Source organism: Amblyraja radiata, chromosome 9 (assembly GCF_010909765.2).
Source record: "Amblyraja radiata isolate CabotCenter1 chromosome 9, sAmbRad1.1.pri, whole genome shotgun sequence".
Classification (NCBI taxonomy): domain Eukaryota; kingdom Metazoa; phylum Chordata; class Chondrichthyes; order Rajiformes; family Rajidae; genus Amblyraja; species Amblyraja radiata.
In genome coordinates, this window is record NC_045964.1 from 36677580 (window position 1) to 36700590 (window position 23011).

A 23011-nucleotide genomic window follows, 5' to 3' on the forward strand; every position below is an offset into this window, starting at 1 on the left:
GCGTCCTTGGCTCGCAAATTACGCGACCTCGTGGTCGCTTGAGGCATAGGGGCACCGTATGGCCGCGCGGGGCCGGTCCCACTTAGAAAGGCGGAGGGGTATGGAGTTGTGCGGGGTCGATCCCGACATCGAGCGGGGCTCCAAAATTCTTGCAGTGAACTAAATCTTTGCGCGCCAACGGCCTGTCGCGGAACTGACGACCAAAGTGGGACAGGCCCAAGACCCTGGCGCGACGCAACATCTCACCTTCAACAGCAGCAGAAGCAGGCAAACGATCGTCGAACTCGGCCTGGGGCTCATGGCCGTTGTGGTTTGGATCCGCCCCCACCTGTTCCCAGAGCGGGGCCAAGAGAATTGAAGATAGACACGAAATGTAGGAGTAACTCAGCGGGACCAGCAGCATCTCTGGAGAGAATCAATGGGTGATGTTTCGGGTCAAGACCCTTCTTTTCAGACTGAAGAAGAGTCTCGGCATGAAACGTCACCCATTCCTTCTCTCCAGAGATGCTGCCGGTCCCGCTGAGTTACTCCAGCTTTGTGTCCATCTTCAAATGACGTCACGCGCTCCAGACGGCTGTGCGTATGCATGTAATCGCGCCCGACCTTCGCTCAACCGTCTCGGGTCAACGCGACCACGAGGTCAGGTAATTTGCGTGCCAAGGACATGTAAGTGGGACAGGCCCTTCAGTGACTGCTTTGCCAAACCTTATCATTCTGTCCGACAAGGCCTACAGGACCCCCTGGGTGCTAACCATTTTAAATGGTCGTCCCATTCCCATAATGATCTTTCTGATCTGGTATTCCTCCATTGACAGTGAGGCCACCCATAAATTGGAGGAACAACACCTCATAACCTTGAAAGATGCCACGTTAACTGCAGATCCTGTAGTTTCAAACCTCAAATCTCTGTGCTTAAGCCAAAATGTATTAATGGTGGTTTTTCATGGACATTTTATTTAAAACTAATAATAATTGTGGTTACCTTGCTCTCTTCTGTTGTTTCAAAGAAGAAAAGTCATCTTTTGAACAGATAAATGATGGTGTATGCTGCACAAAGTCTGGAAGTTTACTACTGCCATGTCCTAGTCTGCTTGGAGTGAAGTACAGCCTTGAAGCCAGTTGCAAATCAATAGGCAAAACATGACTCGGTTTAGTAACGCAAAGGTGATGAATTGTTTGATATCCGTGATCTCTGTGGGAAAATCCAAATAAACAAAAAAATGTTATGCTTAAATTTTACAACATAATACATTTGTTCATGAATTATGCATAAACTTAGTTTAAGTTGCAAAGTAAACTCTTGTACATGAATATTTATTTCCAAAAATAACACTTGCTTAGAAATTCCATTTCTCCCAAAGAGGACTGTTAATTCTGCGCTACAAGATTATTCACATCAATGCAGTTTGGCAGAAAAAGAGGCTCTGGTGAGAAGGGTGTGATTGCACCACTTCACTATTTTCTTCACACATGCATGGATGCAGTTAAAACAAAGGACATTCACTAAAAAAGGGCACACTTCCCTGAGCCCTGCCATCCACTATGTAGGTCCTGCCCATGTTAAGCCCCTGTCCCACCTGCTGCCCATGTTTAAGCCCCTGTCCCACATGGTGCCATGGTCCGGGCGTGACGCGGGCTGAAGTCTGTGTTGTCGTGAGCTGTCTCCGCAAGTGTCGTCACTTTTTTCTTGTCGCCGCTGGATTTTGAAATGTTCAAAACCTTGCAGCGACAGTGGGCTTTACGTTGCCTGATATTGCCTGTCGTCTCCTGTCGTAGGTGCTTTCGTAGGTTGTCGTAAGTTGTCGGCAGGATGACGCCAGGTGACATAGAAACATAGAAAATAGGTGCAGGAGGAGGCCATTCGGCCCTTCGAGCCAGCACCTCCATTCATTGTGATCATGGCTGATCATCCCCTATCAATAACCCGTGCCTGCCTTCTCCCCATTTCCCTTGACTCCACTAGCCCCTAGAGCTCTATCTAAAGGGCCTGTCCCACTTAAGAGACCTAAACAGCAACCTCTGGTGACCTTGCCCGCAACCCAAAAAAAAACCAAGGTCGAGGTGACCTGCAACCTCTTACCACCTCCCACGCATGTTGAAAACCTTCCTTGACTATGAAGAAAACCTCCTTCGACCACCCTTGACTACCATCGACTAGCGTCGCAACCGGCTTCGACTAGACCTGCGACTAAAAAATTATCGATTTTTAAAACGGCAACCTATTTTTAGTCGAGGCCGGTTTTAAACATGATGAAAAAATAGCAGCAACCTAGATGAAGCCTCGACCACGCGGAAACCACTTTTGACCATTAGGGAGAGTAACCAAAACCTCCGGTGACCTAATGGAAACCTTGGGTGGCGGGCAAGGTCACCAGAGGTTGCCGTGTAGGTCTCCTAAGTGGGACAGGCCCTCTACTCTCTCTTAAATCCATCCAGTGACTTGGCCTCCACTGCCCTCTGTGGCAGGGAATTCCATAAATTCACAACTCTCTGGGTAAAAAAGTTTTTTCTCACCTCAGTTTTAAATGACCTCCCCTTTATTCTAAGACTGTGGTCCCTGGTTCTGGGCTCGCCCAACATTGGGAACATTTTTCGTGCATCTAGCTTGTCCAGTCCTTTTATAATTGTATATGTTTCTATAAGATTCCCCCTCATCCTTTTAAAGGTTGCAAGGTCATGACCTCGGCGAATTCCTTTTGCGGCAACCTGCATCATCATACGTCATATGTCGACCAGTGACTGCCTGCGTCAAGATACGGATCAAAATGACGTTACTTGTCTTCTGTTGTCTTCAGATATCGCAGACAGTGTCGTAGTTTGTCGTATCTTGCTGTATCGTGTGGACGTATGTTGACCTCGGTTGTCAATATTTGACATCTGTGTGATTGCAGGATGTCGCAAGTTGTTGCATGTTGTCGCTGTTGTGGTCGTCCCTTGCCCTGGAAAATTGTGACGCCGGATGATGCAAATTGTCGTAGCTTGACGTCAACTGTGTCGTAGCATGTCATACAACCTGAAGTTTTTTCGGCGACCTGGTACATCTGTCAATGACACCGGCAGTTGCCGAAAAAGTCGCAAAGAGGGACAGGCCCTTTAGTCTTCCCAAAATGCAACACCTCACATTTATCTGCATTAAACTCCATTAACCATCCCTCAGCCCAACTGCCAACCCAATCAAAATGCTGCTGTAATTGCTGACAACCATCTTTGCTATCTACAATACCACCCACTTTAGTAGCATCTGCAAACTTACTAATCATGCCTTGTACGTTCTCATCCAAATCATTTAAGTAGATGACAAATAGCAATAGGCCCCGCACCGAACTCTGAGGCACACCAGTAGTCATAGGCCTTCAGTCCAAACCACAACCTTCCACCATCACCCCCCGCTTCCATCCAAGATGACAATTTTTTATCCAAGTGGCTATCTCTCCATGGATTCCATACGATCTAACCTTCCAGAGCAACCTACCATTTGGAACCTTGTCAAATGTCTTGCTGAGCTGCATATATACATCTACACCTCTGCCCTCTTCAACCATTTTTGTCACGTCTTCAAAAAACTCGATTAGATTTATAAGACACAATCTCCCACAGACAAAACCTATCCCTAATCATCCCGTGTTGATCCATCATATCTTATCCCTCAGAATGCTCTCTCGCAACTATTTGACCACAGATGTTTGACTCACTGGCCTGTATCTCCCAGGCAATTACCTGCAGCCCTTTGTAAATAGAGGCACAACATTTGCCACCCTGAAATTTTCTAGCACCCCACCTGCATTTTATGATGACTCATAAATCTCAGCCAGGGCACATGCAATCTCCTCTCTAGCTTCCCACAGTGACCTTGGATATGTCTAATCGGGCCCGGGAGATTTGTCTACCTTCATACAATAATAATAATAATAATAATAATAATAATAATAATAATATATTTTATTGTCATTGCACATAAGTGCAACGAGATTTGGGTATGCAGCTTCCATCCGACATCATAACTTAAGTAACTACTAAAATTTGGGTTTAGATTCCCCGAGAACATGGCTTGTACAAAGAACATTACAACAGTAAAATAGTCAAAACAGACTAAAGTGCATATGTGCGCGTTAGGACCTTCAGCACCTCCTCAACCGTAACACTGACCACCCTCAAGACACTTCCCTTGACTGCCCCAAGTTCCTCATGTCTTTCTCCACTTTAAAAACAGAGGGGAAATACTCATTGAGGACTTTGCCCATCTCCTGTGGCTCCACACAGAATCAACTGCTTTGATTCCTGAAGGGCCCATTCTCTCTCTGGTTTTATTTTTGCCCTTAATGTATTTATAAAATCTCTTGGGGTCATCCCATATATTCTCTTGGCAGCTTGTCCCATATATCCATGTCCCTCTGTGTGGAAAAAGTTACCCCTCGAGTTCCTATTAAATCTTTCCCTTCTCACCTTAAATCTATGCCCTCTAGTTTTTGAATCCTCTACCCAAGGTAGACTCTGTGCATTGTCTCAATCTGTTCTCATGGTTTTATACACGTCTTTAAGACCCCCCCCCCCCCCCCCCCCCCCCCCAGCCTTCTGTTTTCCATGTCCTAGCCTGCCCAAACTCCTTTTAGCTCAGGCCCTTGAGTCCTGGCAGCACCCAGTTAAATCTTCTCTGCACTTTTTCCAGCCTAATGACATATTTCCTTGAGCAGGATCACCAAAACTGAACCCAATACTCCACGTGCGGCCTCACTAACGTCTTGTATGACTGTAACATAATGCGCCAACTTTCTGACGTTAATGTTATTAAAAGGACCAAACATTTTGATGATGCCATCATAGTCACAAAATACTCTGGGAAGCAAACCCTACTTAATTTCCCACCCAATGTTCTGAAGGATAGGACCTCAACAGGAAATGGTTGAAAATATTTCAAAACAGGTGCAAAACCCTTTACTATTAAAGATAAGTTATGATATAGTTCAGTTTGTAGGCAGCAGAGTCTTAAATTTGTTTTCTTGGGTTCACAAGAGAACCATGCAAGAACCACTCTGAAAAATAACACATAGAATTTTACTTGTCTTTTGGAGTCCATGTTGCCAGTACTGAAGTTTGTTGTTGAAAGGTTTCATCCTTCTCAAGTAGCATTTCTCGGTCTCCAGCAATTTTCTTCAATGATCCAAAAGTGCTTCCTTTCACATTAACTACATCAGAATATGTGACCTACAAATGAGATAAAATATAGAACGTGGAATATAGAATAATACAGCACAGGAACAGGCCCTTTGGCTGAGGATATCTGTACTAACCATGAAGTCAGTGTAAACTAATCCCTTCTGATCTATATATCTCCCCTGCCGATTCATGTACCTATCTAAATGCCTCTTAAACATTGCTATTGTACTTGCTTACATCACATCCACTGGCAATTCATTCCAGGAATCAACTCTCTTGGTAAAATACTTGCCATGTAAATCTTCTTTAAACATTCTCCGTGCTACTTTAAATGTATGCCCTCTAATATTTGACATTTCCACCCTATGGAAAAAGATTGATTCCCTATGCCTCATAAATGGTATATACTTTTATCCGGTCACCCCTTAGCCTCAGACACTCCAGAGAAAACAATCCAAGTTTGTCGACCATTCCTTATTTTATTTATTTATTTATTTTTTTTAAAAAAATTTTCAATTCTTGAAATTTTATTTTTTTTTTAATTTATTTATTAGAAGTAGACATATTATACAATGTAGTTACATATTATAGTAGAAAAAAAAACTTTTCATATACATCAGTCATACATTATTAAAATTTTCCATTATCAATTACTTCTGCTTCTAGTATTTTTATTTTTTATAGAAAGCGAGAAAAAGAGAGGGTAGAAAGTTACAAATAAAAAAGAAAGCAAAAAAAAAAAACACAACAGAAAAACAAGGGAGGTGGAATGGGTTACCTGTGATACATCAATGGAGATAGGTTCGTAGGTTATAAAGTATAGAGTATAGTTTTTCATCTGTTCCTGAGTTCAAGTTTCAGCTGGGTCCTCGTGCTGTGTCAGTCTATCCCTTCAGATAGTTAATGAATGGAGCCCAAATTTTATGGAAAAGATCTTGTTTGTCCATTAAGACAAGTCTAATTCTTTCTAAGTATAGGGTCTCCGACATTTCCGTAATCCACATTTTGATTGTGGGGGTTGTAGGGCCTTTCCAAAATTTTAATATTAATTTTTTTCTGGTTATTATACTGTAATTGAGGAAGTTTCTTTGGTTTGTTGTGAGTGTTAAGCTTTGTTCTGATATTCCAAGTATTATTAATTTTGTGTCTGGGTCCAGTTTTGTATTAATAACTTTTGAGGTTATTTCAAAAATATCTGTCCAGAAATGTTTAAGTTTTATACAGTTTGCAAAAGTATGTGTTAAATTAGCCTCTAAATGTAGACATTTATCACAAATAGGAGAGATTTGTGGGAAGATTCTATTTAGTTTTATTTTAGAGAAGTGTAGTCTATGTAAGACCTTGAATTGTATTAAAATATGTCTGGCATTTAATGAACATTGATGTATTTGTTGTAAACTTTCGTCCCACATATCTTTCGTGATAGGATGACCTATTTCAATTTCCCATTTGTATCTATGTAGTTCGGTCGGTGGTACCTCGTTATTTAGTAGGGTGTTATAAATATAAGCTATTAGTTTTTCAGTATTAGGATGCTTGTTCAGACACTCATCAAGAATTTCTGATTCCCTATTCCTGTAAACTTGTGTATTAGATTTAACATAATCTCTAATTTGTAGATATCTGAAAAAATTATTTGAGTGCAGTCCATAATTCAGTTGTAACTCTTGAAATGAAAGAAAAGTACCTTTCCCATAAAGATGTCCTATATTTTTGATTCCATGATTTTTCCATTGTGTGAAACCTTTGTCCATAAAGGATGATTTGAACAAAGGATTATTTACAATGGGAAGGCAGAGTGGTATATTATTCAATTTTAAATCTTTTTTTATTTGTTTCCAAATTCGTATTCCACTATGTATTATGGGGTTTTTTTAATAGGTTTTTTTGTGCTGTTTTGTGGGGGCAAATATGATCGGTCCAATTTCAAAAGGTAGACAGTCTTCCTTTTCCATCATTAGCCAATCTGGTTGTTGGTCCATTTCTTCCAGCCAAAAATTCATGTTTTTAATATGGACTGCCCAAAAATAAAATAAGAAATTTGGCAAAGCCAGACCTCCATTTATCTTTGATTTACATAAATGTTTTTTACTTATTCTATGATTCTTATAATCCCAGACAAAACTTGTAACAATGGAGTCGACTTTTTTGAAAAAAGTTTTTGGGATATATATCGGAATTAATTGAAGTAGGTACAGTAGTTGCGGTAAAAAAATCATTTTTATAGCATTAATTCTCCCAAGCATTGAAATGGGGAGTGTTTTCCAGTATTGAATATTCTTATGTAGTTTATTCAGTAAGGGTGGGAAATTTAGTTTAAATAAAGAGGTATATGTCTTAGTTACCCAGATTCCTAAGTATTTAAATTTATCTTTAACTATTTTAAAAGGGGATTGTTGTATTGTATGTAAATTGAATTTTGTTATTGGCATGATTTCGCTTTTATTCCAATTGATTCTATATCCCGAAAACTGACCAAATTGAGTTATTAGATTTAATAGGTTTGGAATACTAGTTTCTAATTTTGTAATATATATTAGTATATCATCTGCATATAAGAAGATTTTATTCCTTGTGTCTCTAGTATTGTATCCAAATATTCCTGGATGGTTTCTAACGCTTTCTGCTAGGGGTTCGATTGCAAGAGCAAATAATAGTGGGGATAGTGAGCATCCTTGTCTACAGCCTCTAGAGAGATTAAATTTAGTTGATAACATTTTGTTTGTTAATATTCTAGCTGTTGGGTTAGAATATAACAATTTAACCCATGTACAGTACTTCTCTCCTAGTTGAAATTTTTCCATCACCGAAAATAAATATGGCCATTCTACCTGGTCAAATGCTTTTTCAGCATCTAACGAGATAATTGCTAGCTCTGCGTTGGGGATTCTATTGGAGTATATAATATTAAATAATCTTCTCAGATTAAAAAATGAATACCGTTTGGGGATAAACCCTGTTTGGTCAGGATGTATTAATTTACTGATCACTAAGCTCAATCTATTAGATAGAATCTTAGTTAATATTTTCTGATCAGTATTTAAGAGGGCTATAGCTCTGTATGAACCTGGGTCTTCAAGATCCTTGTCCGTTTTTGGTATAAGTATGATTGTTGATTCATTTAGAGTTTCTGGGAGTTTCTGTTGAGTATAAGCATATTTGTACATTGTCTGTAGGCGTGGGGAAAGCAAGTCATAAATTTTTTTATAAAATTCCGAATTTAGACCATCGGGTCCTGCCGACTTTCCGTTTTTTAAGGACTTTATTGATTCTTCAATGTCTTTTATCGTAATTTCAGCCCCTAGCAATTCTCTCTCTTTCTGATCTAGACCCGCAAACTTACAATTCTGTAAAAATGTTTCCATTCCCGTTGATTGTTCTGTTATTTTAGATGAATACAATTTTTGATAGTATTGTAGAAATCTATCATTAATATCTTTAGGCAATGTTAATGTTTCTCCCTTATCTGTTCTAATTTTGTATATTGTTTTTTCCCCGTCCAATTTGCGAAGTTGACGCGCTAATAGTTTTTGTGGTTTGTCACCAAATTCAAAATTTAATTGTTTTGTATGTTGATAAAGTTTTATAACTTGGTCTGAATAAATCTTGTTTAATTTATATTTCAATACTGCAATTTTATTGTGTTTTATCGTGGATGGTGCTGCTGCATTTTCTGTGTCTAATTGCTTTATTTCCATTTCCAGTTTCTTTTGTTTGGCCCTATTCTCTTTATTAAAAAATGATTGGGAAGAAATTAATGCTCCTCGTACAAATGCTTTAAATGTTTCCCAAAGAAGCGAGGCAGAGATTTCAGGGCTATCGTTAGCCTCAAAAAACATTTTAATCTGTTTTACTAGATATTCATTACATGACTTATCTTTTAAGATTTGGGGATTAAAACTCCATTGTGTCTGTGTCTCTGCCATTCCGTTTACTTTGATCATAAATGTTAATGGGGCATGGTCTGAGATTATGATGTTGTGATATTGTGAGTTATAGGTGAATGGGATAAGTTTTGAGTCTACCAAAAAATAGTCTATCCTTGAGTAAGTTTTATGTACTGGTGAGTAAAATGAATATTCTCGGCCCGATGGATTTTCAATTCTCCAAACGTCCTTAATATTAGTGGTATTAATGTATGAATTTAAAAATTCACTTGATCGAGATTTTAGTTTTCTTTGAGTTGATGATCTGTCCAAACAAGCATCCAATGTACAATTTAAATCTCCACCAATTATTAAGTTTTGTTGTGTACCTTCCGGGATATTGTTAAGAATTCTCTTAAAAAACAGAGGGCTATCAAAATTTGGTCCATACACATTGAGGAGAGTCACCTTTTTTGAGTATAACTCCCCTATTATTATAATATATCTGCCTTCAATGTCTTCTATCGTTGATATATGTTTAAAGGGTATACCTTTACGAATTAATATTGCAACACCTCTTGATTTATGTGAGAATGAAGAGTGGTACGCTTTAGCAATCCATTTTGCTTTCAGTCTATGTTGTGCTTCCTTTTTAAGATGTGTCTCCTGGAGAAATATTATATCTGTTTTCAATGATTTTAAATGTGCTAACACTTTGCCTCTCTTGATAGGTTCATTAATTCCCTTAACATTCCAACTACAGAATTTAATTCCCTCACCCCCAATTTTTATATTCATGTCTTGCATCTTGTGATTAAGTGGTAGAGCAGATGATTCAGCACACTCAACCCTACCTTATACTTGAACTTCAGGTAGATGAATTTTAGGTCACGTCTGTTTTCCATCCGAACGTATCTCCTTAAATAAAATATGCAATTCCATTCCAAATACAAAATATAATGTGATATAAGATAAAAAAGGTGATAGCTAATAGGGTTAGTAAAGTGTGGAAAGTAAAAAAGAAAAGCAACTACAACTACAATTAGTGCAGTTAGTGATAGCCACCCTAATGTGGCTAAGCATCTATGGACTTCCGTAGCTTTTGGTTTATAAAAATACTAGCTCCGTGCTTTCCTTGAAAGGAAAGTTTCCAATTCGATGCATACAATTTGTGGGGGGGAAAGAAATATTGATTATATTCCATTAATGGTATAATTAGTAGTCTCAAATTGAGATATTAGTTTTGTATAATCTAAACATTTATCAAAGAATAATCAAAAACGAAAACATCAGGGCAAGGGCCATCAGACATTTCTCATTATAAAATACCTGAATCATACTTTACTTATATTTCATACTTTTAATTAATTCTTAAATAATCTAAATAATCTTGTTATCATTAGTTAGTGTTAGTTAATATTCTTGATTATTAATAGTTGTTAGAGGTTAGAGGTTAGTACTAGAATGTTAGTTTTATATATATCCGTTGTAGGAAATATACCCAATTCTTATTGCGAATATTAGGCAACTCTTAAATATAATAGTTTAAAATTTAGAGTTCCATATCTTCTCTGCGAGATAGCAGTGTCCGAGTAGGTGTTAAGAGTTGAATATTTTTCAATCTTTGATCTTGTCTTCGACTTTCTTGGCAAATTCAAATGCTTCCGTGTGCTTGATGAAGAAGTATTCCTTCTTCTCGTAACTGACTCTCAGTGTTGCGGGGTATAACAGTCCATATCTCAGATTCTTTATATTCTTCAGTATTCTTCTTGTTTCTGTGAACAACGCTCTTTTCTTAGCAACTTCCACAGGGTAATCTCTGAATACGCTAATCTTGTCTCCTTCATATACAAGATTTCTGCTTTTACCAATTTTCCTCATCATGTCATCCAATACATGGTCATATTGGACCTTTACTATCATTATTCTTGGTCGGTCGCCCACCTTTGGGCGACCCACTCTGTGCGCTCGGGCAAGTAATGGCGCCTGATCCAGGTTCAAAATTGTTTTCAGTACTTCTGCAGCAAATTCACGGGGGTCACGAGTCCCCTCTCTGCCTTCCTGGATGCCCACGATTCTTAAATTCTGACGCCTCTGTCGTCCCTCCAAGTCTGTACATTTTTCAGTTATTTGATACAATAACTTTGATAGGCGTTGGTTCTCAGTGATGAGTTGTTTTGTAGTTGCGGTGCTTGTCTCAGCAAGTTCCTCAAGTTCTTTTACAATCTTGTAGTGTTGGTCTAATGTCAGGAGAATAGGTTCAAGTTTAGAATCAAATCTGGATTCCATCTTATTCAGTTTTTCATTTACTTCTTCAACATTTTGAGTCATATTTCTTTCCATTTCTAATTTCCAGTCTTCAAGGACTTCGTGTACAATCTCTGTAACATCTTCTTTAATTTGGTCTTTCATTTCTTTTTTAAAAGATGCTAGCTCCTCTTTAACCTCTTGAAAGTTCTGTCTAAGATTTTTAAGTTCCTCCTTAAGGAACGTTTTTAATTCTTCCATCTCAGTCTTTTTCTTCTTCTTTGAGATGTCTTCTCGAGATGCTGTTAAACCTGAGGCCGAGGCTTCAGTTGGGCCTACCTCTTTAGTCTTGCCGTTTTTTGCCTTGTGGGGGGGAGTATGTTGAGTCGACATACTGCCGGTGTCGCGCGCCTGATGACGTCACGGGCTTAGTACAAAACAATCGGTCCCGGTTTCTGCAGGTAGGATCTGTCTTTTCCTCCCGTTTTTTCGGATTTTTCACGGAGCTAGTTGGCGCGAGTCTCTCCTACTCCATAGCGCCACCGGAAGTCTTGAAAAAGATTGACTCCCTATGCCTCATAAATGGTATATACTTTTATCCGGTCACCCCTTAGCCTCAGACACTCCAGAGAAAACAATCCAAGTTTGTCGACCATTCCTTACATGCAATACTCTCTAATCCAGGCAATATCCTGGAGAAGTGTTCAAGAAGGAACTGCAGATGCTGGAAGATCGAAGGTACACAAAAATGCTGGAGAAACTCAGCGGGTGCAGCAGCATCTATGGAGCGAAGGAAATAGGCGACGTTTCGGGCCGAAACCCTTCCTCAGACTGATCAGTCTGAAGAAGGGTTTCGGCCCGAAACGTCGCCTATTTCCTTCGCTCCATAGATGCTGCTGCACCCGCTGAGTTTCTCCAGCATTTTTGTGTACCTAATATCCTGGAGAACCTCTTTTATATCTCTCCAAAGTCTCCATGTCCTTCCTGCAATGATGTGACCAGAACTGTACACAATTTATTGCCTAGTATATTGAGTATAAAGGTTATGTTGTAGCCAGGGCCGGCCTTAGGATGTGCGGGGCCCAATTGGGAACAATTTTGGTGGGCCCCAGGTTCCCAGCCAAGGTGTGTCAGCCAGTTATTTAGTATATATTATGAAATTGTACACTAGGTGCTATGGATTATACACTGTGTGAATCTCTCCTGCTCCCACCCGTTTGACTGTCAGTAGCTCCGCTGGCTTCCAACATTTACCGTAGCTGCTAATTACATTAAACTGCATTATGTGATTGGACACAATGCCCTTGGAGACAGCGGCTGATTGGACGGGAGGAGACCTATTTGTTGATTGGACGGGAATTTTAAAGCAAGCTGGTTGGTGATTGGATGCAACCCCCTTAGAGACAGCGATTGATTGGCTGCCAAATAAAATTGTCAAATCTGTAACAAAAATCGCTGGTCGGTGCGAACTCAGTAGACTATCTGGTTGTATCTCCAAACTAAACAGTATAACATGCAGGTACATTCATTTAAAATTAAATTCAGTGATTATTTCACATGATTTCTTACTGTGCAAAGCTCAATATCTGACCAATTTCTGTTTAACACGTTTGGTCTGCCGTGAGCATTTTTCTCTCCCAAAACAGTTCATATCTAGCAAACCGATCAACGAACAAGACAGCAGTTGGACGCAGTCATAGAAACATAGAAACAAGGTGCAGGAGTAGGCCATTCGGCCCTTTGAGCTTGCACAGCCATTCAATATGATCATGGCTGATCATCCAACTCAGTGTCCTGAACCTGCTTTCTCTCCATACCCCCTGATTCCTTTAGCCACAAGGGCCACATCTAACTCCCTCTTAAATATAGCCAACGAACTGGCCTCAACTACATTCTGTGCCAGAGAATTCCAGAGATTCGCCACTCTCTGTGTAAAAAATGTTTTTCTCATCTCAGTCCTAAAAGATTTCCCCTTTATCCTTAAACTGTGACCCCTTGTTCTGGACTTCCCCAACATCGGGAACAATCTTCCTGCATCTAGCCTGTCCAACTCCTTAAGAATTTTGTGCGTTTCTATAAGATCCCCCCTCAACCTTCTAAATTTTAGCGAGTGCAAGCCGAGTCTATCCAGTCTTTCTTCATATGAAAGTCCTGACATCCCAGGAATCAGTCTGGTGAACCTTCTCTGTACTCCCTCTATGACAAGAATGTCTTTCCTCAGATTAGGAGCCCAAAACTGTACGCAATACTCCTGGTGTGGTCTCACCAAGACCCTGTACAACTGCAGTAGAACCTCCCTGCTCCTATACTCAAATCATTTTGCTATGAATGCTAACATACCATTCGCTTTCTTCACGGCCTGCTGCACCTACGTGCCTACTTTCAATGACTGGTGTACCATGACACCCAGGTCTCGTTGCATCTCCCCTTTTCCTAATCGGCCACCATTCAGTTAATAGTCTACTTTCCTGTTTTTGCCACCAAAGTGGGTAACCTCACATTTATCCACATTATACTGCATCTGCCATGCATTTGCCCACTCACCCAGCCTATACAAGTCACCTTGTAGCCTCCTAGTTTAAACAGTTTAGAGATGTTTAGAGGGCTTCAGATGGGTTCAGATGGGTTTAGAAGTGTTCAGAAGTGTTGTAGAGGGAAATAGGGGGGAATAGAGGGGGTTTAGAGGTGTTCAGAAGGTCCCAGAGGGGTTTACAGATGTTATAAGCCCCCCGTGAGAAATTGTATTTCTCTGAAATTGAAGATAGACATAAAGCTGGAGTAACTCAGCAGGCCAGGTAGCGCAGCGACTGGAGAGAAGACCCTTCTTCAGACTGAATTGAACTCTAGTCGGTGAGAGTACTTGTGATTGTCTGAAGAAGGGTCTCAACCAGAAACGCAATCCTCTCCCCAGAGCCGCTGCCCGTCCCGCTGAGCCACCTTCAACTTCCGAGCCAAACAAAAAACACAGAGTGCTGGAGGAACTCAGCGGTCAAGGCAGCTGCCTCACCCGCTGGGTTTCTCCAGCATTTTTGTCTACCGCTAAACGTCAATGATTCCGGGAATGCTGAGGCAACAGGGTGAGAGAGCTAGAGAGAGACGAGATGGGGAGTGGGAGAGAGAGTGAGAGAGAGGGAGGGAGGGAGAGAGCAAAACACAGAGAGACACAACGTGGGTCGGTAGGTGAATGACTAACCTGCACACCAGGAGGAAGCCCGTTCTCGCGGTCTGGGGCCCTCACTCAAGATGGTGAGTTTAAAGAAATTCTCAATGTAGCAATGTTACAAAATTTTGAGATTTAAAAAATCAAGTCTGCAATTTATCCCATCAGATAAAGCATAAAAAGAAGTTTAATTTGACACCTAATTCACTTTCATATCTCAAGTATTTAAAAAGTTATGGCCATTTTCATACTCGGAAATTAGCATCTTGTTCCCTATTGATTTTCTATGGACATAACAAAAAAGCTGTGATCGTGGACAGTCAAAAGCACATAACTTTCTTAAAAATTAAGAGAACTGAATGAAATTTTCAGTTATCATAGATTGAAGCATTCTGAAACAAATATAAAATAATCTTACTTGGATGACCTGAAATTAAAGCATATAATTAGTTAGTTACCCAATTGTAGCTAATTTCAAACTTCAATTACTAGATCTAAACATCTATCCATTTCTTAATAAATGATTAACATTTTTAAATAGCCTAAGTGTCCAAATAATATTCACAAATAATTCACAATAAAACATGATTTTTAAATCTCATTTACATTAATTTATAGGCCAAATGGAAGGAATTTAGTGTTCAATTGCTGTAAATTAAAGTCCATTTAAATCAGCTTTCTAGTGGGATCCTGTGAACGCGCTGGTTTAGAACGTTCACATTGCGGTAGATTTGTGCCCTCAAATGCCCAGAAAAATACTGCGGGATATAATGGGGCCCAAATTAGCTACTCGCAACATTAAACTTTGTATAAAGGGATCTTAAGAAGCCCTTTTGAATGTAAAAATAAACAGCCTACCTTCTGTTGTCCACTGTATGAGATCCGGCCGTTGCCGGCGGTCGCGGGTTTAGAGGTTAATTTTTAAACTACTATAACAATTAGATAAAGCCCTTAAAAGTAATAATAGCTAAAGCGACGGAATCTTCCAGCGATTTTTCGTTAATAATTAACTAGGCTGAACATCCTCGATTTGAACAGCCTAGGGAAAATCGGGTTTTAAACCCGCCCCCCTCTAAACGGCGCCAAAATCGCGCACACGGGCTGGGACAGATTTTCAGCGACGCTTCAGGTACGCTTTGCAACATACCTACTCAATGTGTCATCGATCTACATTCCTCAGTAAATGTAATTGTGTTTTAAACAAGTATTATTGACGCCGCGTGAATTTTATTCAAAGGAACATGGCGTCATTAATACTCATTCAAAACACAATAACATTTACTGAGGAATGTGGATGGATGCAGATTGATATAACATCTTGTTAACTACTTCATGTTAAGAAGTGCTAACAGTACTAGTTGACAAATCGTTTGTGTCTGATGGCCGTGCAGCGGTTGTTATACATGTTCGTTTAAAAAAAAAATCCAGATGGCAAATTTAAAAAAAAATCTTTATTTAACAAAGAGAATTCGTATTTCCGTACGAAATACGGAACATTAGTGCGGGGCCCCCATTAGGCGCGGGGCCCAATTGGGGGCAATCGGTCAAATCGGCTTAAGGCCGGCCCTGGTTGTAGCTGCATAAAACTTTGTTTAGACTCCAAATATGGACTAACCAAAGTTTTATACAGGTGTAACATGACTTGCCAATATTTATACTCGATATACTCAGCGAATAATTCCTGGCAAACTCCCACTCTTTGATGAAACAAAAATTCCTTGAGTCATCTTTAAACTCGCAATCCTAATTCTATGTCACCTTGCGTTTGAAATCTCTGAGAAGTGGGTTCTTCACTTCCATTTCACTCAGATCTTTCATAACTTTACTCACTTCATTCCATCTTCTATCAACTTCACAACAAATAAGACAACCCCAGCTTAGCCAAAATCATATTCTTTCTTTCATCTAATTCAATCATTTAATTTTCTTTGTAAATCATCATTTTTGAAAATGCTGCTCCAGCAAATCTGACATTTAGTACACAAGTTGTTTCTGCTGATGATCTTAATTTATAAACTTAAAACAAAACACAGAATTAACAGCCTAGACAAGCCCATTATAATTAAATAATCACCATGTGAGGGATAAGATGATTAAACCACCACCATTGTGAGGGGCCGAATGGTTGTAGTCACCGACCTTGTGATGGGCCGAGTAACTGGAAACACCAACCTTGTGATTCGAACAAACAGTCAGACCTTCAGAGATGTTGATAACATTGTAGAATAACAAGATGAGGTAAGGAATGTAGCTGACAACACAGAAGCTATTCTTTAGGTCAAAGGCAATTAATTAGGTTAGGGCACAGATACGGCGCATGCTTAATAAGTTAAATGAATATTAACTGTACGCCCCTCATGACAAAGAACCTAATTTAAATGTACATGCGATGTATGATGTGGGAGGAGAGGGAATGATTGATGACGCACTGAGGGGAGGGTTGGAAGATTGTGAACCTCGGTACCCTGATTGGAAGGGGTCAGAAGGGGAGGCGTCCGATCAATAAAGACTGTATACTGAATTGTATAAAAATAGACGTTTTTCCTTTGCTCGGTGTGTCTCAACTTGGAGAGGCACCCGTTTCTGCAGACTCGCAAATAAAGCATTTCTTGTTTCCACGATTTAGTCTCTGAGTAGTGATTGTGAGCACAAACAATATATCTCACAACCATATAATTTGCATTTAAAATGCATATAGAGTAAACCTTTTTTTTTTTTTAAGTAGGTCACAGTTCATAACCAAACATAAAACATTCCTTCAAAGGTAGAAATATAATTCTTTTTTAAACAACATTTTTGGATTATTCATATGTAAATTCCATTCAGATGGAGAAGTGCATTTAAAAAAAATACAGTTCATGCTCATAATGTGTACATTAAGCCCATCGTTACTTATGCAATTAAGTGATGAAATGTTTATCATTGGGCACGGTATTCATTTATGAAGACTTCTGCCCCAATCTTCGGCAGATTGGTGAGCTCATCACCTATTATCTGAACCCACTTTCAGGTGCTCCCTGGATACAATTTTAAAAAGCTGATTCCACACTGATCACCAAACAGGGGAGTAATTTTAACTAATCCCACTCCTTTGTTCTGGGACTGCAGCCCTGTAGGTTACAGCACTTCATATGTCCAACGAGGTATCTTTCGAAAGTGATCGTTTTTATTTCCATTACCTTTCTGCAATAAATTTCTGACAACTGCCTCTCTTCAGGTGAATCAATTCTTCATTGACTCATCTTTAATCTTTCAACAAATCATGCTCAATGCAAAACTTTGCTAATGCTGGAAGGTAGCTTCCACCCCATTAGCTACTTAAAGATTCATTATTGTCACGTCCTGGGTTTATGGGTTGTCAAAACTGTCAAGAAGATTGAATGTTTGTGAATGTCTGTTAAATGGTTTTAAAACCTACCTCTGAAGGTAACCCAATAATTTCTAATGCCTCTTCATTAGTTAGAGTGTCTGGCAAACTCTTGATAATTTCCGAAGCATTTTGTTTTAAAGATGTTTTCGCTTGTTCAGAAATAGCTGCAGCTTCACCTTTGGATACTGGAGGAGTAACTGTACTTATTAAAGTGCCATCTAAATCTTTTGTGGTTTCTTCCTCCAGTCTGACCTCATGACTGATTTTTGTGACCGATTCTATACTTTCATCATCCATCTAAACATTAAAAGAGTATTCATATATAGTTTTTAATTATCTGAAGAGACAACGTTCTTATAGTTTGCAAAAATCACATGCAGTACATAACACATTTTTTGATAAAAGCATTCAAAAGGCAAGACACTTTATCTGGCCAGGGCAGTAAAATTAGACATTTCCCCATCATTGTGAACCCTTAATCTGATTTAAAGTTGAGTTTGACAGCATACACTTCTCAAGCAGTGATAACAGTCCTGTCATTTCTGCAACAGAGCTCCAAATATGTAACGACTCTACATCTGGAACACTTTGCCTGTTGAGGTAAAAGTATTATCACTCTGAACATTTCACCCTTCCTGTCATTTCCAGGCATGGAAATACCATATCTAGCAGTTTACAGCCCGTGCTATGGAAGGAACATTATAGATTCTCTCCATTCCAGTGAATTTGGCTTTTCAGAAGACTTTTGATCCTAGAGTAGAAGTTAGTGTATACAATTAAAATGCATGGCGTTTGGGATAACATACTGGCATTAGTTGAAAATTAGTTGACAGACAGGAAACAGAGAGTAGGAACAAGTATAGGTTAAACACTGATTTTCTGGCACCCTCAGTTCCAGAGCCTTTCTGGATTATCCATTTTTCCAGGCCAAAAGAGGTAACGTAATAATGACAATAAGCGAGTTCGGTATTCCGAAAAATGCATGGAATCATGGGATTTGTCAAAGGTCACTCGCTATAAAGGAAAAACGAACAAAGTGCTGGCTGCATAAACTGTATGTAAATTCTCATCTTTATTCATGATTTATGTGTAAAAATATATTTAATCTGAGGAACGGGGGTGTCAGATAGGAGGAGAGCGGGGGGCAGATGCGAGTGGAAGACAGGGGGAGAGACTGGAGCGGCGGAGAGACAATTCTCGGCAGCTGCACGCACACAGACCTGCATCCGCAGCCAGGATCAAACCCAGGTCTCCGGTGCCGCAAACGCTGCCAATCCGCCGCTGGACCTCCCCTACACCTCTCCCCCACCCTTTTTGGGTCAAGACCCTTCTCCAGCACCCCATGTGCATCCCCGCAGACGACCAGCCCTCGGCCCCTGCCGGCACCGACAGGGCCAACCGACAGCCACTGGAAAAGGCGAGAGGCACAGCTGACGGTCACTGGCCCGCCGAGGTCGCTCTGTGACCTGTGACGATGCCAAGGGATTCGGGTCCCATTCACTGTAGGGGAAGGCAGGTGCGATTCTCCCCAGACCCGGAGCTCCGGCCTCGGTACAACAACGGGAATCGCTGAGCGGTTCCCGCAAAGGAGCGGCGGTCAAAGGGATAGATGGCAGGGGAGAGGACGCAGGGATTGGGCAACGGGAGAGGGACTTTACCCCCCGGAGCCGCTACCGGACAGAGACGGGCACGTCTGGCCGCCCCCAGACAGGGATGGGGCACTCATGAGGGTACGGGGACGGTAGTGAGACTCCGCTCACAAATCTGCCTCCTGTGTTATGCAGGAGAAGGGTACTTGGTTCACCCCTGTATAATAACCCTGTATAACCCGGGAGGGCAGCCCAAGTGAAAATCGAACCCATACACCCAGGCTGAGGGGGACCGGACCGTGATTCATTAGATTGTCATTGCTGAGATTTCTGCATGGACCAGTGGAGAAGGGAAAACTAGTGTCGCTAACTCCAGTAGCCATTCAACAGCGCTTGCATTGCGAGAGACCCGGTTCGATCCAATGTTTATCACCAGTGACCTATGACCTGGGCATGCGCATTCGGAATACCAAACTCGCTTATACACCTCTGGCCCGTTAACGACACCCCTCCCATATCCCTAAAGCAGCATGGAATGCCAGAAACTTAAATAAAACAAACATAAAATGTAAACTGAATGTCAATAGAATGAATGATGAGAAACATTAGCAGATAGAAATCACCAGGTAGAAATGAAACAGGTTTATTTGAAACATTTACATCATATTCGTGACCCAAAACATCACTTATTTCTTTTCTCCAGAGATGCTGCCTGACCTGCTGAGTTACTCCAGCATTTTGTGTTTATCTTCATTTAAAAAGGAGTTTATAAGCAAAAGAATTGTCAATTAATATGGGAGCAAGCGAGAAGTAGAGAATCAGTTGTTTGTATTGAAAAGTGGAGCAGGCTCAAAGAGTTGAATGGCCCACTATTGCTCCTATTTTCAATGGTTCTATGTTATTCAATGACAGGGAGCTAAAGGACGAACAATGGGAAAGTACAATGTTCGATTCTATCTCTTCATAGAATAATCAAAGCATTACTCTACAGCGAGAATCAGCCGATGTTATCCTTATCATCTGTAAAGGTTATTAGCCTAACCCCACCTTTCCAAGTCAATGCCGTGGTAAAAGCTAGCTTCTTCCAACTTTGGACGATAGCTAAAATAAAACAATTCCTCCAGTTTTGATGACCTCGAAAAGATCATCCACACATTTATCTCCTCCCGCCTAGATTACTGCAACTCCCTCTACACTGGCATCAGCCAAACTTCCCTGCAACTGGTCCAAAACGCCGCAGCGAGATTCCTGACGGGCACCTGAAAAAGGGACCACATTATCCAGATTCTGGCCTCTCTCCACTGGCTCCCTGTGCAGTTCCGAATAAATTTCAAGATCCTCCTTGATGTCTACAAAGCCCTTAACGGGCTTGCCCCCACCTACATCAAAAGTCTGCTTACCCACCACACCACCTCCAGGTCCCTCATATCATCCGACTTGGGGTTACTGAACATCCCGCGATCTAGGCATATGCTCAGGGGGGACCGCGCCTTTGCGGTTGCAGCTCCTAGACTGTGGAACAGCATCCCTCTTCCCATCAGAACTGCCCCCTCCATCGACTCCTTTAAGTCGAGACTTAAAACTCATCCTTACTCTCAAGCCTTTCTTGACGTCCTCTGAGTGAGGGCTATATGTATGTATTTATGTATGTACTTAATCTATGAACCAATGTTGTATAACGTTAGTACCTCCACCAATGTAAAGCACTTTGGCCAACGAGAGTTGTTTTTTAAATGTGCTATAGAAATAAAAGTGACTTGACTTGACTTGACTTCAGTACTAGGTCCATGGTCCAGCAGCTCATTGCTCTGCAAGTACACATCTAAATACCTTTTAAATGTGATGATGGTTTCTACCTCTATAACCTTTGTTTAAGAAGGAACTGCAGATGCTGGAAAATCGAAGGTAGATAAAAATGCGGGAGAAACTCAGCGGGTGAGGCAGCATCTATGGAGCGAAGGAAATAGGCAATGTTTCGGGTCGAAACCCTTCTTCAGACTGATGTGAGGGTGGGGGGGGGGGGGGGGAGAAGAAAGGAAGAGGTGGAGCCTGTAGACTGAAGGAGAGCTGAGAAGGGGAGGAGAATGTAGGGACTACCTGAAATTAGAGAAGTCAATGTTCATACCGCTGGGGTGAAAACTGCCCAAGCGAAATATGAGGTGCTGCTCCTCTAATTTACGGTGGTCCTCATTCTGGCCATGGAGGAGGCCCAGGACAGAAAGGTCAGATTCGGAATCGGAGGAGGAGTTGAGTGCTGAGCCACCGGGAGATCAGGTTGGTTATTGCAAACCGAGCGGAGGTGGCTGGCGAAGCGATCGCCAAGCCTACGTTTGGTCTCACTGATGTAGAACAGCTGATATCTAGAGCAGCGGATGCAATAGATGAGGTTGGAGGAGGTGCAGGTGAACGTCTGCCGCACGTGGAAAGGCTGCTTTGGTCCTTGAATGGAGTCAAGGGGGGAGGTAAAGCGACAAGTGTAGCATTTCCTGCGGTTGCAAGGGAAGGTGCCCAGAGAGGGGGAGGTTCGGGTGGGAAGGGACGGATTGACCAGGGAGTTACAGAGTCTCTGCAGATGCAATAAAGACAGAAGAAAGACACAAAAAGCTGGAGTAACTCAGCGGGACAGGCAACATCTCTGGAAAGAAGGAATGGGTGACGTTTTGGGTTCCAGACCCTTCCCGATACGTCACCCATTCCTTCTCTCCAGAGATGCTATCTGTCCCACTGAGTTACTCCAGCATTTTGTGTCTACCTTCATTTTGATAATTAATCTTGTTTAGTTTGGAGCATATACAGGCAATGGCTCTAATAACTTAATAGAATTAGAAGACGGTGCAGACTATGAAAATGTAGCGACAAGTCTGCCATCAAACTGAGGGAGTTATTTTAGCTTCAAGATTTCCCATGGCAGCACCATGAAGACCTTTGATCACCCTTCCTCCAAGAGAAGTCTTTCATCCCTGAACATTATACTAGATTGTCTGATTGACACGTAAACTCAGAAATAACAGGCTTGCAATAATGTTTGATTACTCCGTAGATAAAATTTGTGAAAATCACCTGAACATTACATTTTATGTAAATTTACATGAACTATTAATTATTTCCTCAATTTCTATTGGAAATAACATACTGTTCAAACATTTAGATTTAGCCTGCATAGTAGCATTAAGTGTTTTAATTAGTAATGAAACTATCTTTCTCACCTGTTTTTCAGCTGCCAGTTGCAAATCTTGCACTGATACCTCCTCTACAGGTTGTGAAGTTATCACATCCTCAAATCGTGTAATTCTCAAAGCATCCTCAGGCTGCGGAATTATTACATCATCCTCCTCTTTCTGCATAGTTATCACTGCTTGAGTCGACTTTAAAATAAAGCAATTATTATTATTTTAACATTGACATGCATATTTACATTATAGTTCTAACCCTTGAACACTAGAGGGCAAAAATGCCCCTGAAACCCACTTGCAGGTTTTCTGAAAAATCCGTTTCTTAATTGACAATTGATTTTAATTCTCAAACATCTTGTTTACCTTTAAATCCTGTCACAAATTGTGAAAGATATTTCAATTTAGAAATATTTTAATAATTCTCATCTTTTGCTCTTATTTTAACAATCTTT

The 23011-nt window shown here is 40.6% G+C and overlaps 1 protein-coding gene across 1 annotated transcript in view; it reads right to left on the reverse strand.

Moving 5' to 3' along the window:
* Positions 1-23011, reverse strand: part of LOC116976616 — a 103749-nt gene that overhangs the window by 28252 nt on the left and 52486 nt on the right. The window contains exons 3-6 of the mRNA XM_033026442.1: positions 22593-22751; positions 17846-18094; positions 5057-5202; positions 983-1192 (exon numbers count right to left, since the gene is read on the reverse strand). Coding sequence (XP_032882333.1) covers positions 983-1192; positions 5057-5202; positions 17846-18094; positions 22593-22751 — 764 coding nt within the window. The remainder of the gene's footprint in view (positions 1-982; positions 1193-5056; positions 5203-17845; positions 18095-22592; positions 22752-23011) is intronic.